Source organism: Durio zibethinus, chromosome 6 (genome assembly GCF_047325235.1).
Source record: "Durio zibethinus cultivar Kanyao isolate XHJ-2024 chromosome 6, ASM4732523v1, whole genome shotgun sequence".
NCBI lineage: Eukaryota > Viridiplantae > Streptophyta > Magnoliopsida > Malvales > Malvaceae > Durio > Durio zibethinus.
Genome location: NC_143167.1, coordinates 24,648,934 through 24,674,973, shown reverse-complemented (window position 1 = coordinate 24,674,973; position 26,040 = coordinate 24,648,934). Strand labels below are relative to the sequence as shown.

The window sequence follows — 26,040 nt, the reverse complement described above, 5'->3', positions numbered from 1 at the left end:
ATATTGAATCATTTACTATATTGATTTGTAAGACTTTAGTTAAAATTTTCAATCACAACAGAATTCTATCTTTGAACCGAGTAGACTTTTTAAACCTTTCGAAACTCTTACAAGTATTGAAGCTAGACAAAAAAAATGTAAATGTAGTCTAGGTACTTAGTTAGCAATCTCAACCTATAAATATAGACAAAAGAAAGAGAAAGTAGCCTACAACCAATGTTCAACAAAACAATAAAGCTATGAAAAGACCAACAAAGCCAACCACCATGAAATAAAAAATCAGCAACAACTTGTCAAGGATTTTGTTTTTGGGTACATGAATGGCTAGGGTATTGACGTAACAAAAATGTTTTTTGTTATTTGTATGTTGGACTAGTAACAAGTTTTTTTTTTTTTTATAAAAGTATAGATATAAGGTTCTCTTTGTTGGTAAAGAATTTTTTTAATTAATAAGGAATTTATGATTTTGATGTTTAGGAATTTATTTCAAGTCTAACATATTTATTAGAGCTACCTTACAAACTAGTGTAAATGCCTTATCATTATAAGTAAAGTAATGTTTTTGTTTATCGTTTTTGTATTGGGTTTAGGATCTATTACTAGTTTGTTGGTTTCTTTAAGCTATATGCTTGTTGAAGTTACAAGTTCATTCAAATCAAGTTTATGTTCATTATAGAAAGTGGTTTGTTAATTATAGTTTATCATATTACAAGGGGATCCATTCATGTTATAAAATAAAAGCTTCTTTAAGCTAAAGAGATTTATTGCAACAGCTTATAATTTTGATTTGGTATTTCATTTATTAAAATCAATATTAAACCCCAAAAAATAAAACAACCACATAATTTAAAGTATCAAGTTTATTATATAATTTAAACTATTACATAATATAGCTATGACTTGATATAAAATGATTTTTTAATACAAATAATCCTTCTGGTATAAGTTTATTACAAAATGATCTTTTGCAACCAAATTTCATTACAAATAAAATGACCTAAAATGGCTATTATCATTTTTTGTCACTTGATACACAAAACACCAATAATCATTCACTACCATTGTGCCTAATGCATCTAAAACACTATCTAAACCCCATCCAGTGACTATTATTGTTCACTAATACTTGATACAAAATACACAAAAAAAACCCATAATCTTTCAATGCTATTATGCCTAATACACCTAAAAGATTACCTAAAACCCATAATATATAACCTTAAACACTAAACAACCCTAAACCATTATATCATAGCTTAATCAAAGTAAAAATCAAACAACAAGTTAATAACAAAATACACAGTACCTATTCTTTCTTTCATTGGCTCTCAATGGTTTTCACTTTCTTAACAGCTTAATAACCATCACTCTTGCATGATCACTAATCGGTAGATCATACCAATTGAAGAAATGACATCTAAACGAATACATATTATTATTACAATCGAAAAATCTACTTTCAAAATTGTCATTTAACCAAAAGGTCTTTAAATCGGTTGATAACCCACAATGACAAAAAAAAAACCATCACATTAGGGTTTTCAATCCTAATTAAAGGAAAAGAAACAAAGAAAAAGAGGTAAAAAGAATATGGGAATGAATAGGAAAGAATAAAAGGAAAAGGGTAAGAGGAAAAGAAATAAAAAAAATGTTATAATATTTAACCTTAAATTAATGCCAAAAAAAAAATCTAACATGGAATTTACCATTTTTGATGTGTCAAGCGACATCAAATAAACAACAAGATTTAATAATTCAATGACCCAAAAAAAAAAAACACTAATTCAAATGTTAATGACAAAATTAAAAAAAAATTAATACTTTAGTAACTATTTTAAAATAACCTCTTTAATTAGGTGACTATTTGTGTAATTTATCCTTATTATTATATATTTAAAATCAATATTTAGTAATTCAAATGTTAAAAACTCTTAATGATATGACGATTTTAAGTTTAACTAAAAGTAGATAACATTGTGCATTATTAGTCAAAGTGCAAGTCGTTTACTCATTGCAACTAATATAAACTTCTTAAAATAAACTTGATATATGGAAAAAGCATGAGCACTAGAAAATGGTGCAACTTTTAGTTCAAATGATCTAAATAAAACAAAAAATCTTCTCCTTCTCATTATAACAATCTAACATTAATGAAGGTTAAAATTTAGAATTTGATTCTTCTATTTTCTAAATTATGCTATTTTAAACCTTTAACTCAAATTTTAATGAATTTAGTCTTTTTACTTTTATTAAAAGTGGACTTAAGGACAATTGGCAATAATATTAAGATTTTACCTTTAATTTGGATAGCATGAAATTTTAGTGATTACCTAATATATTGAGGTGGATTAATATTTAGGCTACTTAACCCATATCAATCTTAAACGTGTCAAATTTATTTTAATTAAATAATAATTAATATTTTTTAAATTCTAAAAAATATTTTTTAGTATATTTTATATTAAAAATAAAGTTTTCTTTCATAATAATGTGTGCCATATGGTCAAAAAGAAAATTCAGATTAACTTATTACTTCATTAAAAAAAATCATGCAATTGAATTTAATTGTAGAAATTTAATATTGTTATCAGTTACCTTTATATCTATTTTTTTTATAAAAATACAAAGATTAAATTCATTAAAATTATACATGAACCTAAACAAATTGAGATAATGGAGAAACTAAATTCATGCTTTGAACTTAAATGAAATTAACCACATAAATTTTGGTAACAAAGAAGTACAAAGAGCCATCAATTGATATAAATATATATTTGACCTGGTAATTTTAGATAGAAAACGGTATTATAATATAAAAATAATAAGTAATTAAATTATGTATATATTTTGTATAATCGTGTTTCTTATATTAATCGTATTGACATATTTAAGACAAAATATTATTTGCTTTGTATTTTGTGTTTTACATTGTTACACATATAAAATACGACTAATTAATTAATCGTGTTTGAATTGTGTTATTGTGTCAACATGTATAAGTGACATGCTTATGACATGTGCAAGTGATATCTTTTTCTTATAATTAATTATATTTATGTTATATTTATATTCCTTTTCTCATGAAAAATATATGATTAAAGTAGTAATTATGTTTAGGGTCCAGATATTTTTATTACATTATTATTTTGGTTTATCGTTGAATTGTTAATTAGATATTTTAGTGTTAATTGTGTTACTTATGTCTAATCGTGTTAATTGTGTCATGTCATGTTTCTCATTTCTAAAATGGATTAAAATATATTAATCATGTCGTATCATGTGTAAAATGTATAATAAATATGTCGTATTTGTATTTAGGTTATTTGTGTTATTTAAGTATTCATTTTATAATTATATCAAGGCTATTCATATTATGTATGAAATTGTGTATGATACGAAATATAACATAATAACACGAATTGCCAAATCATATATATATATATATATATTGATTTTGATTGTAACAAAATAGGCTTTAAGTTTTAGGGTTTTTCATTAAAAAATGATAAATTGAGCCAATATAATTTTGTTTTTATTTTTTTTAATGAAAATTAGAAATAGTAATTTTTATTTCTTTTATGGATTTCATGTATTATATTTTTTAATTTTATTTTTAAATATTTTTAAAGATATTATTTTTAAAAACTTATATATATATATATTAATTGAGGAATTTGGAGAGGAGTTAAAGTCTCCCAATGGGAGTTGCATGCACTTACGCTATATAGATGAGGTTCATATACATTTTATAAGAAAAAATGATTTTATAAGAAAAAATGGCTAAGGATATCATTAAGACGAGGGCCCCCTCATCTACCAAATTTATATCTTTAAAATGAAGTATAAAGTTTGGGTCTATTATATGAGTTAAAACTTGCCTTCTTATTTAGAAGTTGAAGTAAATGTATTACCAACAAATTTATACTACTACAAACAATTCCTTAATATAACAAATCATGCTGAGTCCATATATAGTGATCTGAACTCCAAGCATTGGGATCCTTAACAGAGACTGAAGCAGCTGCCACCAGATATTTAATTAATTCCTACTTAATTATGGCATAATTTGCAGTGATAAACTTCATCATAATTTAAATCATTGGCAACTTAATAATCGAAGCATAAAGTGTACTTGAAACTTTGTTTTCTTAATCCAAAATAGCCAGTACATTACATACATAGATATACCTCATTCATTTCAAAGAACGACAAAATACACAATCCAAAGTATGCCAAAAAGCAAGTAATCAGGATATAACATACAAAATGGAAAAGGAAAATCGGGATTATTAGTTTCCTTGCTTTGAATTTTATGTACAACCTTGAAGAAAAAGTTGTGGTCAAAAGACTGGTCACTATTTGATGTCTTCCATGTAGAAGCCACACTCGTCATCGAAAATGTATTTGGATTACGCTTCGCTCCACCTTTAATTGCTCAAGCTTTTGTTTCAAGCATTGAGAGGGAGAATTCACCTTTACCTGGCGTAAGTTATCGAGTTGCCAAAGTTGCTTGGGAAGTGATTCTAGTTCATGGCAACGAATGATGGTCAACTCTTCAAGGCTGACCATGGCTTCGTCTCCCATCATCCAAGTTCGGATGACTATTTCTTCCATGAAGAGGAATCTGAGTAGAGGAAATGAGAATGGTCTCATTTCCAGATTCGATCCTCTAATGGATCTAGTTAGCAGTTTCAGCACCTGGAGGCAAGGGAGCTTCTCCAACATTCCCAGTACTTTTTCAGCAATTAGATCGGTTTTCATCAAGGTTACCTTAACGAGGCTACTTGGGAATGTCCCTGATTTTGGAAACTCGGCACGATTAATAATCTTTAGACTTTGAAGACAATCCAACTTGAAAAGGCATTCCAAACATCCTTTTGTCTTCCTAGTGTCTTGGCTATTTAGCTTCAATTTAATCAAGCTAGGAAACTGGGAACCAATAATGAGAACTGCAGTGTTTCTATCCGGAGTAATCGCTGACAGAGTTCGGAGATGCAATAAACGTTTCCGAGGTTCACCACGACATTCAGGGAGAACGGTTTGCCCAGGCAACAAAAGATGCCTCAGATTTTGCATTCCCCATATTCCTCTAGGCAAGCATGGAACACAAGTGTTTTTGATATCAAGTGTCTGTAGATTTGGGAGACTACAAAAGGAAGGAGGAAGGCGATTCAAGAAAGGATGATTTATCTTCAAATATTTCAAAAGGGATAAACTTTTTATGCTTTCATGAATCTTAGAAACACAGGTAGATCCTAGATCCAACACTCTAAGATTTCGGAAATGATGGCACTGCAATGTCAATCCATCTGAATCAAGGGTACCCTTATTTTGAAAACACAATAAAGAGTGTAGGTGGGATAAATAAAGCGGATTAGACAAAATATACCTGAACTCGTAATGAATGGAAAGCCTCCGTGGCCTGTTACCGCTTGAAACTGATCCTATCTTCGCTTGAACATCAAGAAACCTTATGCGTTTACTTTCGGAAACCAAAAAGTTCCACCAAAATTCATGGATTCGAAACGTTCTTACACCACCGTCTGATCTTTTTCTAGCTACCTCAATCAAGCTTAGATCAATTAGTTCTTCCAAGTATCTCTCTGCAATTTCCTCAACTTTTGCGCCATGCGTTTCTTTTATAAGTTCCTCTGCCATCCAAAGGTTGATCACCTGCCTTGCGGGGATTTCAAAACCACTGGGGAAAGCACCCAAATAGAGCAAGCACAGCTTAAGGTGTTCAGGTATACTATCATAGGTCAAAGCGAATATTCCAAAACATGGTGGAGCATCTTCTTGATTAAGGTACCAACTCACATTGCTGAGTATGTCTAACCACTGCCGATATGTTCTCTTTCTAGCAAGTAAACTAGCCAAAGAGACAATGGCAAGTGGCAACCCAGCACACTTGGCAGCAATTTGTTTGCCGAGCTTCTTCAATTCCTGAGGGCACATTTCACCTTTGAAGACCAGCTTTTCCAGGAGTTCCCACCCCGCCTCTTCGCCAAGGGGTTTGACACTATGAGTATGATGATCAGTTGAGCTTGCTCGTGAAGCCACTCCTTGTGAGCGAGTAGTCAATAATATTCTACTTCCATGTTTTTCATCGGGAAAAACCTTTTCTACAGCCTCCCATAGTTGAGTTTTCTCCACACCGTCCATGACAACTAGATATCTCTTGCCTTGTAAGAATTTCTTCAGCTTCTCAGCCAACTTTGCATCGTCTAGTTTGGATGTCTTCTTACCGATTGACATCAGACTCTCAAGGATTCCTATCAACAGATCCCTGATTCTATATTCGCTAGGCACAAAAATCCATGCCCGATATTTAAACTCTTTGCCACTAGTCCCGTAGATCATATTGGCTAAAGTCGTCTTGCCTGAGCCAGCCATCCCAACGATTGAAAAAACATCACGACTTAACCTTTTATTTAGCAGCATCTCGCTCACTTGCTTTGCTGCATCGCCAAATCCCACCACATTTTCCTCCTCAACTTCCCTCCTTTGCTTCTCCAACGAGTGTGCCTTGTCTAAGTTGCGCTTGGCTGGTAGGCGGTCAACGCTATACTTCTTTTCATAGCCATCAATTTCTTCTATCTCTTCCTTGATCCTTTGTACTTTGATCGCTGCCTTACGAAGCATTGCGATGTGAGGGAAACCATAAATCAACTTCCCTGCCAGGTTCCTCTGCTTTTGGATATCATTTTTAGTGATAAATTTCTCAATGAAATCCTTGGCCTCGTAAGCTAAATCCTGGATTCGGCTCAGAGACTCTTTCACCATGATATCTTCCAGAAATCTGTCATCATATTGTTTGAGGCGCTTATCAATGAATTGCAGCTCAGCACGAAGTGACAGCACTTTACCCTTGGCTCCTGAGATCAACATCTCTTCTTGTTTTACTAGTGGGGTCACAGTCTCTAAAAGCAAAGTTACAAGAGAAATGGCGTCCATCCTCTCTGTTTTTCTTTGGCTAGAGTCTCACAATCTTTTATTCCTCTGCATTTATAACATAGCCATTGCCAATTTATAGAGATAATTAATAATTAATGTGTTAGTATTAATTATTTGCCAATCTACACTCCCACCAGATCTTAACTTGGTTTAGTAAGCATCTATCTGCCCCTAATAATAAAAGTCCAGTTCCACCCGTAATTAAATAGGCGACGGTGAGGTTGGAGTGATGAATGATCAGCTGGCAACAATTATTTATATAAAAAAAATTATCAAATACATTAACTGACAATTAAGTTTTTAGATTTCACCCGTTTGCGGGATCCTGCATACTTAGGATATATTAAAAAAAAATTAATTCAATATAAAAAAATTTAGAAAAGAGGTGAAAATGAGTTAATTTCTTAACTTCGAAAATAAAAAATTTTACTGATAATATATTAAATAATTTTTATCATATAAATGAATAATTAATATAAATTAGTATTTAATATATTGTCAATATAAATTTTTTATTTTTTAAAAAATTAACACGTCTTAGTTGTTTTAATTAATTTTTTTAAATATTTTAAAATATATGTATCAACTTATTAATTTTATTAATGAAATTTAAAAACTCTACTAACAATAAATAAAATAATTTCTTGATTAAAATAATTGTTTTGAAATGTGAATATATTTACTACTAGATGCACTTATTTTATATACTCACTTCTTATTCTAAAGATTTATTGATTGTAAAAAAAATTTAAAAATTTATATATTATAGGAGTGTATGAAATACGCGTATTGAATCAATGTAGTAATATTATAATAAATTTTTTTCTTTTAATTATTGTAATAATTAATGTAGTAGCATTAAACGTGAATAGTTTATAATTTTGAATTATATAGATTATAGGAACCGTGGGAAGTCTGATAATTAAGTGGCATAAAGCCAAATTTGCAACAAAAAACCTGATAAATGAGATAAAGTTCAACCCGAATTTGCTTTAACTATGTTTTGATTCAAACAGCTATGTTAGTTTAGTTTTAATACAATTTAATATCTAAGTAATTTGCAATTTTACTCACTCCTAGAAATTAATGTCCAACAAGTTAAAAAAATTTTCCAACAAATTTTTTAACTACTTAATGTTACCATTATTGTAAATAATGTTTCCCTCCAAATTGTGAAATATTGGATCTACTGATTTTTTTACAGTATAACTTCCGCATTATAAAAAATAATTTTTTTTATAATGATGATTTTTTTAAAAAAAAAATTACTTACATTGTTATATTGAAATTTTAAAATTTTTTTTTTTTTAAATATGATCAAATTTATGTTTGATGTATAAGATCATAGATAAGATATGATGATAATTATCCTATATTATAAGGAGAATTAATAATTATCTTAGTATAAAACGATTCAATCCTTTAAAAATAGAGAGATTATTTTTAACTCATGAGATTGAACTTACATATTTTATTATGACTTTAAAAATTATATCAATAATTTAAATTATAAAAACTTTGAAAAAAATAATTTTGACTAATAAATAAAATTATTTTATCTTAATTTTTATGTTTGTACTGAGTTCCGACCTATGGTATTCATAGAAAGACAGTAAAAGAAAGACAGTGATTAGACGCAAAGGTAGAAAGTGTTCTCTGCATTTTCACTTTGACATACAAGTCAGATATCATAACAAGGGAAGTTAGAAGGAGAGAAAAGGAATTAGATCAAGATGGAACCTGAAATAATAATACCTAGATGTCTATTTTTGTAGATAGGAAGTGAGGGACATATGAGAGACAACAATGATGTGACCAAGCTGATGTGACAATAAATATGTTAGGTTAACCTGACATGTCAAGTTGGTCCAAATATCCAAAATGCCCCTAGTTGTCTGTTGGTAGCCTTTATAAGGGAAAAAGACTACAATGCCCTTTTAACCACTAAATACCCTTTTAATCACTAAATGCTCTCAACATTTTGTCCCCCCACCAAACAATCAGACACTCAGACTATTCAGTACATGATTAATTTGTTTTGCATATGTTTATGGGCTTTAAAGGATTGATAGGGATTCAACATTTTTTAGCTGAGGTCAAATGTTTGTGAGACCGACATGATAGGCAAGCATTAAAAGCCTATACTTATTGTTCGATTCAATATGAGCTATCCTAACCTATGTCAACTTGACATAAGTTTGATCTTGCGCATGTACTTTAGGTTAAGATATGGTCTATTTAGGAATTGCCAAAGTGGCTTTGCTTTGGTGGCTTGAAGTGAAGATGAAAGGGTTTAGGTGAATTGATAAAGTTTGTTTAGCCGATGTGAGACTTAACGCTTCTTAAGATTTGTTCCTTGTGTATGCTCTAAAGGTGACCTAGCAATTGGTTCACTAATCGATTTGACCTCGAATTTTACCTAGTATGGCTAGTTTGATTAGTTTAAGCAGGTGAGATCGCATTTAATAAGGAGAGAGATTTTATGGGCTATAAAATCTAGAATGAGAAAGATGAAAAGATATTCTCCAATGGCATTCTAACATGTGGCACAATCTAGGTTGTTCATCTAATTTAGGATGCAACTATATAAAGGGCTATTGGGACCTTCATTTTTCACTTTTTTTGTTTTCTTGCTCTCAATCTGACCTAACTTTCTGACCTAAAAGCTTTCAAGTCTTTCTCAACCTTAAAGTTTTTTTTCGTTCCAACCGTTCTCTTTTTTTACTTCAAAACGTATTATTTTCATCATGTTCGAGACTAAATAAAAAAACTTATTGGCTCAACCCAATGTTAGAGGAAAAGCAATAAAAGGTTGATGAGAATGCTCGAGCTCGAGGAGAACGAGTCCTAGACATTATTGAGTTGTGCACTCAAATCGATTTTGATTTAGAGAATCCTCTAATTCCTTTTTTAATCTCCCAAGTTGGTCTGTATTTTTTTACCGCCTTTCCTTCCTCTTCTTTTGTTCCTTTTTGTGAGGTTCAGCCTTATCAACTTTCTACCTCTTTTATTTTCGACCATTTGTTATTGATGCTCATGTTATTTCCTCTCTTCCTACTTAGTCAACTTTTGTTGACATCTCTTTTTTTTAAGGAGTCTCTTTATCCCTCATCTTCTTTTGACATGATGGTGCTCTCTATCATTGTTTTAGCTTAAAATCTTGCTCTTATTTAGGATTTTAGTCTTTTAACGATGAAGACTCCAACAATAAGAGGGGTTCTAAAGAGGTTCAGGGGAGAGGATAACACAACCAAAAAATGCTAAGGTGAGAAGGAATTTTCCTCGAAATCAGATAAGTTGGTCAAGGTCCCAGTGTATACACTTGTTCTTTAAGCATAATCCCCAAAGATGCGATAAAGAACTTAAAAGGCAAGGTTAATCCCAAGGACTATCCTAATATGTGTTTAGCTTATCATGTCCATTTTTTGGGAATGAACTATCACTTACTAGATGAGGAGTATAGTATAATGATGCCGAGCACCTTAGATAGGGTCACTAATAAGCTAAAAGCCTTATCAATTCTGGGTGTATTAGGATTCAATGGTAGTTGATCTAAGGTTCCCTTTACATTCTTTATTTATTAAAATTTTTAATTCTTATAATTTAATAATCATCTAGCTCAGCCCTAATTCATTTCGATACATAGTAGAATTCATAAATTTTTGTTAACAGTTAGGTATTCTTTCTACCCTCCCTCTATTCAAAGAGTTCTTTTCTATTAAAGCTCTTTAGTGACTAAAGGTGGTTATACATCATAGCTCATCTTAATAAAAAATTATCCACAAACTACCTGAGCTACAAACTACTCTTCTTTAACCTCCAGAAGGAGAAGAAAAATAAGAACGATGAGTTCGAGGCATAGGAGATTACAAATGAGCCTATGAATTTTCTTAAAGTGCTCGTAACTATCTCGATATTAGACTTCACAGATCAGGATAAAAAAATAGAAAACACTTGAAGAGAGGAGCTAGTTATAGATGCCTACGAGCTAACTTCCCCCGAAGTGGTAAATAAAACCAAGTACTGGAGTAGGTGTAAGATAATCTCATAGGGTCTTTAATTTTTTTTTTCTAACTTTTAGCTCAATTTTTTAGAGATGTTTTCCAACCCATCCAAAGACTTTGACATCTCCCTATATGCTCATGAACTAAGGCCCAAGAAGGGCTAGAAAAAAGATCCAACTTGGTGCCCAAGGGAATAAACCAATAAGTTCTCTTTAGAATAAGTAGTCGAACTCCTCAACTCAACCATTCACTGTCGTCAAGAGCAAGTATAAAGTGATAGCACATAGGGAGCTCTCCATGGTAGCTCTTCCTCTAACCAAGAAACCAAGGACCAAAACTTTTTTCTCTTTCTTAGACAATCTCGGGCCTTGGATTGTGAAACCCAACTAAAAAAAATCTACATATGTTTAAATTACACTATGTTGATGTGGCCAGGAGGTTCTACAAGGTTCTGGTCCCTTCAAATAGTAAATATCATTTCAACGTGATTATGTTGTCATTATTAGCTTTATTATTTTTCTAAGTCTAAGCTTTGTCTTTGCAATCTATCAAAAGCTTTACCTCAGTTCTTATCTATGACAGCTAGGCTTTGCACCATGTTTACATGGCAATGGCTTATATGTTCAAGGTTGAGAAAGATTCGACTATCTAGGGTGAAGAAAACCAAAAAAATGTTAAGTCTCTAGTTAGTCTGCAATCCAGTTTCAGCATCTCTCACAAGAAAAAGGTCAAGTAAAAAAAAAAAAAACTAATGGTTAAACTGAAGAGCATACAGATAGAAAAGGCATCAACAAAATCAATGAAAGATTAGGCTGAAGTGAAACTTAGTGAAACTGAAGATGAAATTGCTAAGTTTAGGCCTTTAGATGGAAGCTGAGTTGAAAGAATAAGAAGAAATTAAGCAAAAGGCCAAAGAGGCATGTAGGGATGAGGTTGTTCAAAAGTTCAAAGCCATGAAAGAATTCACTTAGCTTCAGGTGGAGTTCTCCAAGAAGAACATCCTCAGTGCCTTCGACCCTAGTAAATATGAAGTACTTTTTAAGTATGCTGACCTCAACCTTGACCTTTTAAACATCAACCTAAAGAACATCAGGTCAAGGTCTCCACCACACCTTTTTAAGGTAGAAAAAAAAAAGATAAGGACGTAGCCATATATGCTAAACTCGAGGTTGCCCTAGCACTTAAGGTTGATGAAGGGCCTATCACTATTGTTCTAATCAAGGAGATGCTTAAAGGGCTCTTTTCTTTTATTTCTTTTATTGATTTTTATTTTTTTTGTAAATTTTGTTCAAATGTGAGGTTGGAATTTTAAAGCGACCTCAAACCAGCTAATATCACTCAACAAAACTTCGATTAACCAATGATTTTTCGTACTGAACTAACAATGATGATATATTAATGAAAAGTAAAATTTTTGCTTAAATCTCAGCTTAGTTTTCTTTTTCTTTTATAATTTCATTAACTTCTTAATGAAAGAATCATAAGCTTAAGCTTGAACAAGTTAATTGATTCACCATATGATCACAAAGTTTAAGCTCGACAAATGTAGCTCGAGTAATTTAGAATTGTCTTTGAGCATGGATAAATTAATAAAGTTTCAACTCGGTGTGAGTGAGCTTAAAATTTAACTGATTATTTAAGAATATCTTAAATTGACTTAAGAATATGTTATGATAAATGTCTCAAGTCAAACTTTGTTAGGTCGGCCAAAACTTGAGCTTAAGACTTCAAGTATATGTAACTAGAACATCTTAAATTGAATTCAAAGTCTCAGGTCAAACTTAGTTTCTTTTAAGGTTAGGTGGGTTGAGACCTAAGTTTAAGGCTTATAATAAATATAATTAGAGTAACATGATTCAATAATTTTTGTGTTACAAGTGTGAGCTCAGTTTTCGTTTGAGCTATTGTTAGTACCTTTCAAATTATCTTTGTTACATGTTTTTGCGACAAGACTACCATTCATGTCTTGTAATTTATAAGTCACATCATGGATAATCTCTTTAACCACATAGGGTTCTTTCTAGGTCGAGGCTAATTTACCACCATGGTCCTCAACTCTTAAGGTTTCAATATTTTTAAGTACCAAATCACCCTTTTTAATGTTCTTACATTAGACTCTATTGTTGTCACAATTGGATACCCTTTGGTAATAGGCTATTATTCAGGTCAGAACATGTTTCTTTATTTTTCAACCAAACTAGGTCAGTCCAAAGGGCCTCTTCATTTCATTTTTTTAAACCAAGTTTGACTCTTAAGCTCGAGAAATTGATCTCAACAGATACCTCAGCTTCTATCATGAATGCTAAGTGAAAAAAAGTCTCTCTTATAGGGACTTTTATGGTCATCCTTAGGGTTCATAATACTCCAAAGAGCTTTGTCAACCCACTTGCCCTTTATTTTATCTAATATCTTATTTAGAGTTTCCAATATTGTTTTGTTGGCCACTTTAGCCTGGCCATTATATTAGGGATTGGTGACTAACGTGAATCTTAAGTCAATATGAAAATAGAAAAATCACTCTTTAAACTTTCAATTTTCAAACTGCTTGTCATTATCCGTTATTATAGAGTAACGTAAGCGAAATCTATAGACTATATTTTTCCATACAAATTTTTTATCTAGGCTTTCATTGTAATAGCCAGGGCCTTGATTTCAAGCAAAGTTTATTACTACTAGAATAAATCTCTTCTATCCTATAATTTAGATCAATAGGTAAAGGACATCCATTCTCTATTGCATGAAAGGTCAAGGGCTGATAAGAGAAGTGAGCTCAATCAAAGGAAGATGTTGAATATAGATAAATCTTTGGCATTTGTCACATATTTTCACCAGGTCGATCATATCTTTTATGATTTTGGGCCAATAATAGCCTTATCTAATACCTTATAAGCAAGTAATCGATATCTGAAATGATTTCCACATATCCTCTCATGAATTTTTCTAAGGATGTAGTTTGTTTTTTTGTCATCTACACACTTCAAGTAGGGTAAACTAAAAGATCTCCTATATAGTTTTCTATTGATCATGGCATACCAATGGGCCTTTCTCATCAAAGTTTTGGCTCAAAACCTATTTTTAGGCAGTTCTCCCTTGGTTAAATATGCCTTGATAAGGGTCATTCATTTTTTTATTACTCTATCTAACTAAATTCTCTTCGATGCTCTTTTGTGTCAGTTTTTCCATCAGGACTTAGCCTAAATTTTTCATTATCATCCTTAAAACTAGTTTGGACAAAGAGTCTGCCAACATATTCTTTGACCTTAGTATTTTTCTCACCTCAACTATATAAAAGGTGGCAGTGAAAATCAGTAATTTGTTTAAATATCTCTTTATCCCCTTTTTTACAGCTCAAAACTCACCAATTATTTGGTCAACCATTAATTACAAACAACTATACATGATTATTTGTTTCACATTCAGCTCGATCGTCAATCTTAAACTGAATATTAATGCCTTATACTTGACCTCATTGTTAGATATTCTTAATTCAAATTTGAAGGAGTATTGATATCACAAGTCCTTCAAGCTTATTAGAATGAAGTTAGCCCCATTACTATGGCTAGTGGCTAATCGTCGATGAAAAGTTTTTACATTTTTTCTTTTATGACTTTCTCATTCTTCTTTTTCTATTCGTTGACCTGAGTTAACATGAATTTTATGATGAAGTCTAATAATATTTGGGATTTTAGGGCTGACCTGGGGAACATATATAGGTTAAATTCACTGAGTTTTACTATCTACTTGATTAGTTTACCTGACATTTTTTATTTTTGTAAGACTTGCTTGAGCGGTTGGTCAATCAATACGTGAATTATATGAGTTTGAAAGAATAGTCTAAGTTTTTTGGCTGATATGATGATTATGTAGGCTAGCTTCTCTATCTTGGCTTAGTTTACTTTTGACCCTATTAGTACCTTGCTTACAAAATAGACTAACATCTTTCTTTTTTTTTCCTTTCGGATAAAAATTAAATTGATGTCCTAGTCGGTGGTGGTCAAATACAAATATAATGTTTTGTTCGGCCTCAACTTGAAAAAAATAGGTAAAAAAGATAAGAACTCTTTAAGCTCATTAAACACTTTATGACATTGAAAGGTCCATTAAAGTTAGAAATGTTCTTAAAGATTTTAAAAATTGGCAAGTACCACTCTACCAACTTGGACATGAACCTACTTAGAGCGGTTATTTTTTTTATTAACCTATGTACGTCCTTTATAAGAGGTCAGTACTTTCATATCTAAGATTGGTTGAACCTTTTTTGGGTTCTCCTCTATCTCTCTTTTATTAATCATATAATCGAGAAACTTGCCTGACTTAACTCTAAAGGCACATTTACTTGGGTAACTCTTATGTCATATTTTTTCAATATATTGAAGGTCTCTTCTAGATCTTTTAAATGCTTAATCAAACTTATCTTTTAAATGCTTAATCAAACTTTATTTTTTACTATCATATCATCCACATACACTTCTATTTTTTGACTGATTTGATTTTTGAAAACCTTATTGACCAATCTTTGATAAGCCATTCTTGTATTTTTCAAGCCAAATGGCATGTCCTTGTAACAATAAAAGCCTTTCTTAATGATAAAGGTGATTTTTTTCTCATCTTTCTTCAACATTTTAATCTTATTGGAGCTAGAACAAGTATTTATGAAACTAAAAAGATTGTTTTTGGCACTATCATCCATCAGTCGATCTATGTTGGGAAGAGAAAAATTGTCCTTTGGACAAGCTTTGTTGAGGTTGGTAAAGTCAACTACAATTTTTATTTTTCATTTTACTTCATAACCATGACTATGTTAACTATTCATTCAAGGTAATAGACCTCATTAATGAAGCTTGCCTCTAATAGCTTGTCAACCTCCTCATCGATAACCTTTTGCCTTTTCAGAGTGAAGGTTTTCTTTTTTTACTGAACTGGTTTCATGTTTAGATTGGTATACAACTAATTAACTATCACCTCAGGGTTAATTCCTAGCATGTTAGATGGTGTCCAAGTAAACAAATTAGCATTATTTCTCAAGAGTTGGATTAATTGTTCTTTATGTTCGAGTTTGGTTTTGATTTGCACGTATTTTTCTAAGGTGCTCTCCCAAAATGGTTTAAACACGAAGTCTTCTACTGGTTCAGGTTGATTCTTATCTATCTCAAGTCTTTAATGAATTATTTCTTTTTGCTAAGCTAAGTTGGGATCATTTCTTACGGAGACAGATCTTGACATGGCAATTAGTATGTTGTTAGTAAAATGATAAGTGATGAGAATGCAGAGTTAAACAAAATGTATATATTTTCATTTCAATTTTTTTTTTGACCAGTGTATTAGTTCGGTCCTACTGACATGTGAGTATTCATGCTAGCTTAAGAGCTCAATCACTTACAGAATCTATTCAAAAGTTGCAAGAATTATTAAAAGTATAGTTTGTGTTGGTATGGAGTTTAAGAGCTTAAAACGGTTTAAGTGTACACTTTTTTCAGATCGATTTTCTATTGTTATGGGTGCTTACTCTTGTTTTCTTGTTTCTCTTCAACTTTCATTGCTTCTTTCTATTTTTTTCTTGATTTTAATTGAATTGTCAATCTGTTTCCTAGTCTTTTCTCTCATCATCGTAACATAACATTATTGTGCTATGGATTGGTCTCCCTTCACCTCTTAAACCTTATGAGGTGTCGAAACTTTACTTTCAAATTAGAAGTTGAGCCTATAAGCCTATAACAGATTGACTAGGTCGGTTTAATATCATGTTGTAGGCAAATGGGACATCTATGATCATGAATTCAATGATCAATATAATCGTCTTCAATTTCATTACTAAGGAGATCGATAATTTAATGGTTTGTTTGACTGGCTCCTGCTTTTTTACAAATCTAATCAAAGTCATGGTGATCAATTGTAACTAGTCTTCCTTGATTTTTATTTTTTCCATGGTGGCACAATAGAGGACATTTGGTTGAGCTTTCATTATCAAATAAGATCCTTTTGATTTATAATTGTACACCACAACTTTAATTACTATGGCAATGTTATGAGGATACTGAATTCCTTCTAGATCTTTTGAGTTGAAAGAAATTGACTTATTTTTTCAATCTTTTTTTTTTACCAAGGAACCAATGACGATGAATTGGCACTGATTGAAATTCCTCTTGGCTGAGGTGGAGCTTCCTCTGGTTATCACATTGATTACCTTAACAATTAGTCAATTATCGACAAGTTGACCTTCATTCTGTATCTGCTCATTCTTCCAAACTTTTTCTCTCATGTTTTTCTTTAGTCTGTCTTTCTTATTCTTTGTGGGTTCTTTATGGTCATTTCTCTAGTTTGACCTATTCTGTCCCTGTCTTGTCTTCATCAATCTACAAACCTTCCCAACTAGCTTATTCTGATCAGGGCTTTAATCTTATTCTTTAAATCAACACAGTCTTTAGTGTTATGGCCTATGTCCCTATGAAAAGCACACATTTTGGTCGGATCCCTCTTTGTATTTTATCTCAGTGGCTTCGATCATCTGAGCTCTAGATTTCTTTTAATTTATATCATAAAACCTCTCTCGAAAAGTATTCAATATAATGTAGTTTCTTTCTCTGCTAGGGCTCTTGGCCCTATGTCATTTTCCACTTGGGGCAAGATCATAGAAATCTTTGTTTTTCTTAAAATCGAATAAGGGGATGAGTCTCTTTCACCTTGACTGTCAAGGATGAGTGATAAACCTCTTTCACCTTGATTGTTTCTTATTATAGCTTCAACGTTTATATATATTTTTAATTACAAATAAGATATTGGCCAACATCTTTGGTGGCTCTAAAGATAAGGTAAGCTTAAAGTGGTACTCTCTATCATTAAATTCACTTGTCAGGGTGACTACAGCAACTGTCTACTCCATGTCTTTCACCTATAGAGCTACGCTATTGAAACGCATCACCTAGTCTTTCAAAAACTTGTTTATGCCGTAATGAATTAACACCAAACTTAAAGTTATTTGTTTGGTTCTTCAATTGCTTACAAAACGAAAGAGAAAAAAGTGGTTGAACTCTTTAAATATTGTAATCGATCTCGATTTAAGGTCGTAGTATCAGAACCGAGCTATCCTTTTAAGGTGGTAGCCAAACCCTTACACATCGAAACTTTATCTGCACCCTGCATCACTATATTAGTTCTATAATGTTCCAAATGGTTAAAAGGATCAAACATACCATCGTAGGTTTCCAAGGTCGTCATTTTAAATCCTTTCAGGGGCATAACTCTGTCTATCTCTTCAATGAAGGGTGAGGTCTCTAAGAACTTGAGCTAGTCTTCAAAAACAACGGTCTTCCCTTTTAACTCCTTTTCCATAGCTTGCATCTAAGCTTCTAGGTCTCTACTTGGTTCAGGTTTTAAGTCTATTTGTTTTGATTTTTTGGTTATTGCATGTGTTGAATTATAGCTAAAGTAATGGTGGATAGTTGGAACATTGTGTTCTTTTTCCCTAAAGGCCAAGGAAGCCTTTATTTTTTCATAGATCAATTGCCTTTCTGTGGCCTGTTGGTTAAGGGTGACCAGATAAAGCACCTTTAAAGTTTAGGGAGGGATTATTGTGTGCAGGATTTATTTTAAATCTTGTATCTATTTAGTTAAGGCTTGAAATTATTTCATGGTCGAACCAACCTACTGTGGGGTAGGTCAATCCGTGTGCTGGCTATTATATGTTTCTATCTCGACTAAGATGACCATCTCTCCATCCTCAATAGCTCTTTTCTTAGGATGCATGATCTTAGGCTCGACTAATGAATAGAAAGCCCTTACCTAGTGCTCCAAATATTTATGCCGAGTTTAGACCTGATAGTATTCCTAGAAAGACAAGAAAGGGAAGAGAGTAGGTAAATACAAAAACAAAAAGTGTTTCTTGCATTTGCAGTCTGATGCATAAGTCAAAGATCAGAATAAGAGAGATTGAAATAAGATTAAAATAATGAATTAGAACAAGATAGAACATGGAATAATAATACTCGGATAACTATATTTATAAGTAAGAGGTGAAGGATCCATGGGGGACAACAATGAAGTGGCCGAGTAGATATAGCACTAAACATGTCAAGCTAACCTGACATGTCAAGTCAGTTTAAATGTCTAAAATGCCCCTAACTGTCTTTTGAAAACCTTTAATAAGAAGAAAAGACTACAATATTTTTTTGATCATTAAATGCTTCTAATACTTTGCATATATTAAATATGAAATAAAATAATATTATTTTAATATATTTTTATTTATAATATTATTTTATCATATTTTATTCATAATTTTATATACTAAATATGCATATTCTAATAAAAAGTTAATTTATCTCATCAAAAGTTTACGATTTTATTCAGCCATGCAAGAGACGATCTTGACATCTTAATGTTGATAAAACAACTTTGTCCTTTAATTGGATTCTGTATAAAAGATTGGCAGACTGGCGTTTCATTATGTATGGTAAAAATTTAAGACTTACAAGTAATTGAAGATAATGTGCAAAGCTGACTTTTGATTGATCATGAATGCGCGATCATTGGATCACTTTCAAATTTTTAGTCGGGATGTTAATGAAATTAATTTTGGAAATATTCATTAAATAGCTTAAAAATTCAATGTGTAATTAATTGATTTATATAAATAATTTTAAAAGATATCATCCAATCAATTAAATTTAATATTTATAATTTTTTATTTTTAAATTATAATTTTTTTAAACAAATAAAAATCCATTTGTTTTGGTAAATTAAATGTCAAATATATTATTTTATTTGAGTGAAGAGAAAACATTACTGATTTGTAATAATTAAATTTTTTAAACGCAAAAGAGACAATGTACACGCCGTTAAATTAGAAAACGGCGACAAACGAAAATTAGATGGCATTTATTAAAATTTAAAAGTATTTTAATATTATTATTAGTTTTTTTTCACTTTTTGTCCGTATGAAACACAAAAGGCTTTTTTATTTTATTTTATTTTTTTTTCTCTTCTTCGTGTTACGTGCTTCCAAAAATGAATTCAAGCAAATTTCAAGAATTTTCTTAGCAACTATACACTCCCAAAACGTTGAATTCCCAATGAATAACACCCAATTAAATATTTTTCTCCCAAACTCAGATCCAGTAACTCTTTGCCCAATTTTTTATTCCTAGGGCCTTTTATTGGAAAAGAACAATCTTGATTCAATTCTAGCTCCGCAATGGATGAATATGAAGAAAAATCTTTGGATGATTCAATTCTTTGTCACTCTAATTCAAGGCTGATTTCATATGGGTTTTCCAAATCTGATTGCACAGGTATGTAAAATTTCTTGAATTTATCTTGTTAAACTCCTAATCATTTAATTAATAATAAAATTTTGGAAAAGAAAGATATTAAAATTCTTGTTGCCGTTGTATTTGCCAAACAAATGAGACTTTTTTGGTTATTTAATTATATATGAACTCTTTTTTAATCTTTAAGTACATGCAGTATTTCGGAAATTGTATGAAATAATTCGACCAAAAACAATCGAATGAAATAATACAGAAAAGGAAAAAAAGAAGAAACTCAAGGCGTAAACAGTGTCTCCATGAATAGTTGACGCAAGTGTAAGCGCTGGTTCACTAACAGCTCTTTGTCCTAGCTCCCTAAATGTTGTTGAGGAAGCATCCAAGCCATTTCCAATTCACATGTGTTTCAAACTTTTTTAGATTGCTTTTTATAATTTATAAAGGATTACATTCTATTTGTGTAGATTAATTTATTTAGTTCTTGATGGTATATAATTTAATCGAGGTTGTAATTTTTTTGAGTTTTTACACAATTTACTGACGAAATTGTGATGTTGGGAGAGGCTTTAAATGAAGCAGGTATGAAACTAATGGGGATAATTACTCTGAACAGAACAACATTTATCTCAATTGGATATCAAATCAAAAAAAAAAAAGAGGTGTCAGCATCACATTAAACCTCCGATGTGATATGTTGACTTTTCGTCTAAAAAAAACTATATTGTTACAAATTAATAATAATTAATCATAAAATAATATATTTAATTTTAAAATAAACAATACTTTAAGATTGTGTTATATATAAATGTAGCTGTATAATAAACTTTATTTATTAATCTTTCTACCTAAAGAAACTTATATTTTAATGATCTTTCGGTATAATTTGTTTTCAGATTTTACATTAATAATTATTAGTAGTAGTCACTCGAAAAGCAACATTAATTTATCTTCTCTTCCGAACGTTAATCATCACAAACTGCTAGACTAGAAATCATGCTAGAAAAGATCCATTAGAAAATCTTGTGGTTCAAAATTCGTATGCTATGAACACCAGCCAATTTCCTCACCTGCTGGGAAAAAAAAAAAACTTACTTCTTGTGTGAATTGAAGGTCAAAATCTAATCTTTTTTACTAGCCATCTCTAGTGGCATGGGTTTACTGTATATCTTGCATGATAGGACCCCTGCTTTGTATTAATACCAAAAGAATGGTGCTCAAAATCTCTCTCAAGTCCCTAACTTTTCCAACACTCGGAAGTTTCTCATCAATGCATCATTACACATTTCATAATTCATCGCTTTATATTTTGCACTTCTATATTATCACCTATTTTTCCTATATCCCATTGATTTTCTACAGTTTTAGTCTCATCAGACATGCATTGCTTTATGTAAGAGGTAATTTTTTTTTAATACCTAAGTTAGATTTGATATATCAACAAGTTTTTAATACTATATATTTTGTAAATCATTACAGACATCTAATTTAATCCAAACTCGGATCAATTGGACTTAATCCAAATGAATAAGCCCATTTCAGTTTGTTTTATTTTATTTTATTTTATTTTTTATTTATTCTATATTTTTTATTTTTGTATTTTATTTATTTATTTATTATTTATCTATTATTACTATTTATTAATATATATTTTTATTATTACTTATCTATTTATATATCTATTATATATTATTATTTATCTATTTACATATTATTATTTATCTATTAATATATTTTTTATTTTATTTTATTTTATTTTTCTTGGTTGAATCCCAATTGAGATTAGGATTAGAAAGACTGAAATTCTAGCGAAAATTTGAGGCTGGTAGAGTTGGGATTGGATTGAATCCAAATCCCAGAGAAAATTGGGATTGATCAAAAACTCTTTTGATCAATCTCTATAAATAGGTACTGAAAGAACAAAAATCAAAATACATAGAAAAGACAGACACTGGCTGAGAGAGAGTGAACAGAGAAGAAACAGAAGCTAAAAAAAGGGTTTTGGTGCATTAGAATAGCTCTAGGAATTGGTGAGAATTTTTTTACAATTTTTGGCAAATTTTTTTCTGGAAATTTTTGAAAAATTTTCAGATTTCAGTTGAATTTTTTGGTGACTTTTTCGGTAAAGTTTAAATTTTTCGGCTAGCTACCCAGTTTCTGGAGACTATTTCCAGAAATCGATCAACTTTTCGGTGAACTTTCGACGAAAAACTCAGATTCTGATGAAAATTTTTAAAATCCAACGAGATTCAACCGAAGTTTTTTGTCGGTTTAGAGAGAAGGGAGAGAAAAAAAAGGAAAGAGAAAGAGATGGAAGGATCGGTCTACTGAAAAAATAGAAGGAATAGCCTTTTATATCCGCTGAAAACGACGTCGTTTTGGCGTTACTGTGTCCAGAAGATCTGTGCGTTTTGAAATCGGGCGACCTGACCCGAGCGTCAACCCACTTTCGACCCGCGTTCAATCTGAGTGCAAGCCGTTTTCGAAGTCGAGCTGTCTTTTCTTCAAACCGTCTTTTCTTCCTCAAGTCGAGTCGAGCCGAGCTGCTAAGTCGAGCCATTCTCAGATTTTTTTTTATTTTTTTTTTATTATTATTTATTGATTAGATTAGAATTGTTTAACACTTTTTATTTTATTTTTCTTTATTTTTATTTTTACTTTTATTCTATATTTTAAAATTTTATTTTCTTTAAATAAAATTAAAAAAAAATATATTTTTGAGAAAAAGTTGAAAGTATCAATTTTTCTTGAAAATAAGCTTTTTAAAAAATATTTTTAAGGAAAAGTTGAAAGTATAAATTTTTCTTGAAAATAAGCTTTCTAAAAATATTTTTGAAGAAAAGTTGAATGTATTAATTTTTCTTAAAAATATTTTTTCAAAAGTAAATTTTTAAGGAAAAGTTAAAAGTATCAATTTTTCTCGAAATTAAAGTTTCTAAAAAATATTTTGAGAAAAAGTTGAAAGTATCAATTTTTCTTATACAAAGCAATCATTTTTTTTTCTTTCTTGAATTTTTTTTAATGTTAAACAATCCGACATGGAACCTCTGCAAGAGAAACAATAATTTTCTTGCATACTCTTGAGGTGAGAGAATTTTTTCAATTTTCTGCTAAAAGTATTAGAGTAAATTGAGAATAATTTTCAATAATTAATTACTTGGTAAATTTTAAGGCTTATTGGATAACACAAAATTAAGCTAGTACCATCTTTTGATGGGCGTTGTGAGGGTGCTATAACATTTTTCACATGTAACCGAACTCCCAAACCCTGTTTTGGTTAGTAGACTCGAACATATTCTTTTAGGTACCCTTAAACTTAGGTGTTCCCTGAAATGATAGATTCCTTGGGTGGCCAATCACACCTAGATAAAAAAGATTGGTGGCGACTCCTTAAGTCAATGTCTAACGATGGATCTCTGGATCTAGACGTTATGATAGCTTGACGACTCCACTGGGGACACCTGAGAGTCAAGCCAGCAAATAAATTTGTGTTATCCAAAAGTCTAACAAAATTGAACATTTTTGTATATATTTTATTTATTCATTCATGTTTATTTACTTTATTAATTATGTTATTCATATGCATGTGCATAACATGAGCTCTATACCCGAGCTTCGTCCCTCTAAGAGGGAGTAAAGTACCTCTTGCTTTCGTGAGCTCTAATGCCTCCGCAGTGGCTAGCGAAATACTTCAACTTAAATTGAACCTTTTTCGCTTGTAGCCTATAATGGGTGAGGATTAGGGTGCCTTACTAGTCTGTGATGGACAATGATGTAAGGAGCAATTTGGGAACCTTTAGACTTTAACCTCAAACCACATATAATGAATCTTAAGAGTGCCTAACCTATAGAGAGAGCCATCATTCTTTCCTTTTAGAATTAACCAAAAGCATATGATTCATTCCTCTTATTTTGTGTGATGTTTTAATTTACTCAGTTATTTATTTATTCTTTTTTTCTGGGCATACTAACCTTTTCTATTATTCTTTTGCATTGTTTCATGCTCATATCATAAAGTTGCATAAAGAACATTTGCTTGAAAGATGATCTTCAACAAAAAATTTTCATGGACTTCACAGAACGACTAGTTTGTTTTTCATCTGTATTACCACCTTGTGAGACACCTAACGAAGTAAGAATCCAATAAAAAAAGATTCAACTGAAGATGAGAGATTGTTTACCAATCGGATATGATTCTACCTTGTCTCAAAAAATATTTATCCTCTTCAAATAAAATAATCTAAAAGATTTGGTTGATATATGAAAGAAGATGAGTCTGTCAAGACAAGAGTAGTTTTGCCAGAGGCACGAGCATATAGCACACCTTCTTGCAGTAGTTATTGATGATCAACTAATCAAAGCTGCATCATAATTTTGAGATCCTGCATACAAGTGTTTCATCTTTAATGAAGTTGATATGACTCCAACCATTGAAGAATATTCAACTTTATTAGGTTTGCACCTCAAAGCTCCTAATAAGATATATGTCAAAAAATATAAGTAAGGATTTCGTAAGGATTTGGCTCAACTCATGGGGATAGACAAAGAAGTTATGGATTCTCATACAAAAAAGAAACAAGAACAGGTTTGCCTACCTTGGAAGTTTTTTCATAAGTTTTTAGTGCAACATGCCATGAAGAACGGGGGTTAGATATATTTGCCTTAGCCATATACGGAATGGTGATATTTCTAAAAGTTTTAGGTTATATTGAGATAGCGGTGGTTGACTTCTTCGAGAATGTGATCAATGGCTATAACTCTTCAACGATAATATTAGTAGAGATTATCAGATCTTTAAGTTACTCTCGTCGAAATGGAGGGCACTTTATAGGTTGCATACAATTATTGTACTTGTGGATGAAAAGCCATTTCAAATGGGGAAAATATGTTTTCTCAAAGCTTTATGTTCGTAATCGAGCCTTGATCAAGGAATTCTGTGAAAGTAGGTGATCAGAATGAAAGTCTAAAAAGGAATGGATAACTTTTTTATAAAAATTGACCAGTATCGAAGTAAAATGGTTGGCTCGATGGATGAATCATGAGTCTATGTTGTATCAATGTGGGGATAATACAGTGGTCCCATTTATGAGTTTATGAGGAGCGATAAATTATACACCACTCCTAGTGAGAAGGCAGTTTAGGGCAGAACAGTTCATCCGTATGATGCATGGGCTTCATTAGTTAGATTTCTCCTACAGTGAGTCAAAAGCATTTCAGAGGATGAATGAGATGATTAAAGTATGAAAAAATCCTCGAAGAGTGAGTCTTAGACCGTTTATTGATAAAATCACTCCAGGGTATTTGGTTTGAAGAGTAAAATGAAGATAAAAAATGGTATTCACTTATGAAAGTTTTCAACCGCCAACAGAAGGAAAGCCTGAAGAGTCACCATCAGAATTAGAGCTTGCGATAAAAGAATTTGAGTCTGAAAAGGGTAAGTTAAAGTAAGAAATCCAGAAGCTTCGAAAAGAAAAAGACCAGTGGAAAGATAAAGCTGAAAGTCATGAAGCCAGAGTTCACAAGATTGCTAGAGAATGTGATACAGTTGTTGAAAACTTGGCAGAGCTACACCAAGAACATAAAAGGTTATGTATAAGAGAAAGGGCCAAAGAGATAACTATTGTTGAGCTGACTAAAGAGAATGCAAGATTGAAGTAAGAGTATGCTGAATTGGAAGAAGAAAGTACCCAAGTATAGACAGAGAATAACATGCTAAACAGCTATCTGAACAGGATAAGATAAAAGTTGAATGAAAAAAAATACCACATTACTGCATTGGTTAGAAAGCATAGAGAATTATCATACCAAATCTGGTATGGTAA

At 31.3% G+C, this 26,040-nt stretch overlaps 1 protein-coding gene across 1 annotated transcript; it reads right to left on the bottom strand.

The window, feature by feature from the left end:
- Positions 1-4,282: 4,282 nt before the first annotated feature.
- Positions 4,283-6,954, bottom strand: LOC111286180 (disease resistance protein RPP13-like). The gene has a single exon (XM_089763351.1). The coding sequence runs from the start codon at positions 6,952-6,954 to the stop codon at positions 4,390-4,392; it is 2,565 nt and encodes an 854-aa protein (XP_089619477.1). The 3' UTR covers positions 4,283-4,389.
- Between the last annotated feature and the right edge of the window lie 19,086 nt (positions 6,955-26,040).

Bases quoted from the DNA above. Each gene is read 5' to 3' on its own strand.
- LOC111286180 (XM_089763351.1), bottom strand. From the start codon at position 6,954: ATGGACGCCATTTCTCTTGTAACTTTGCTTTTAGAGACTGTGACCCCA.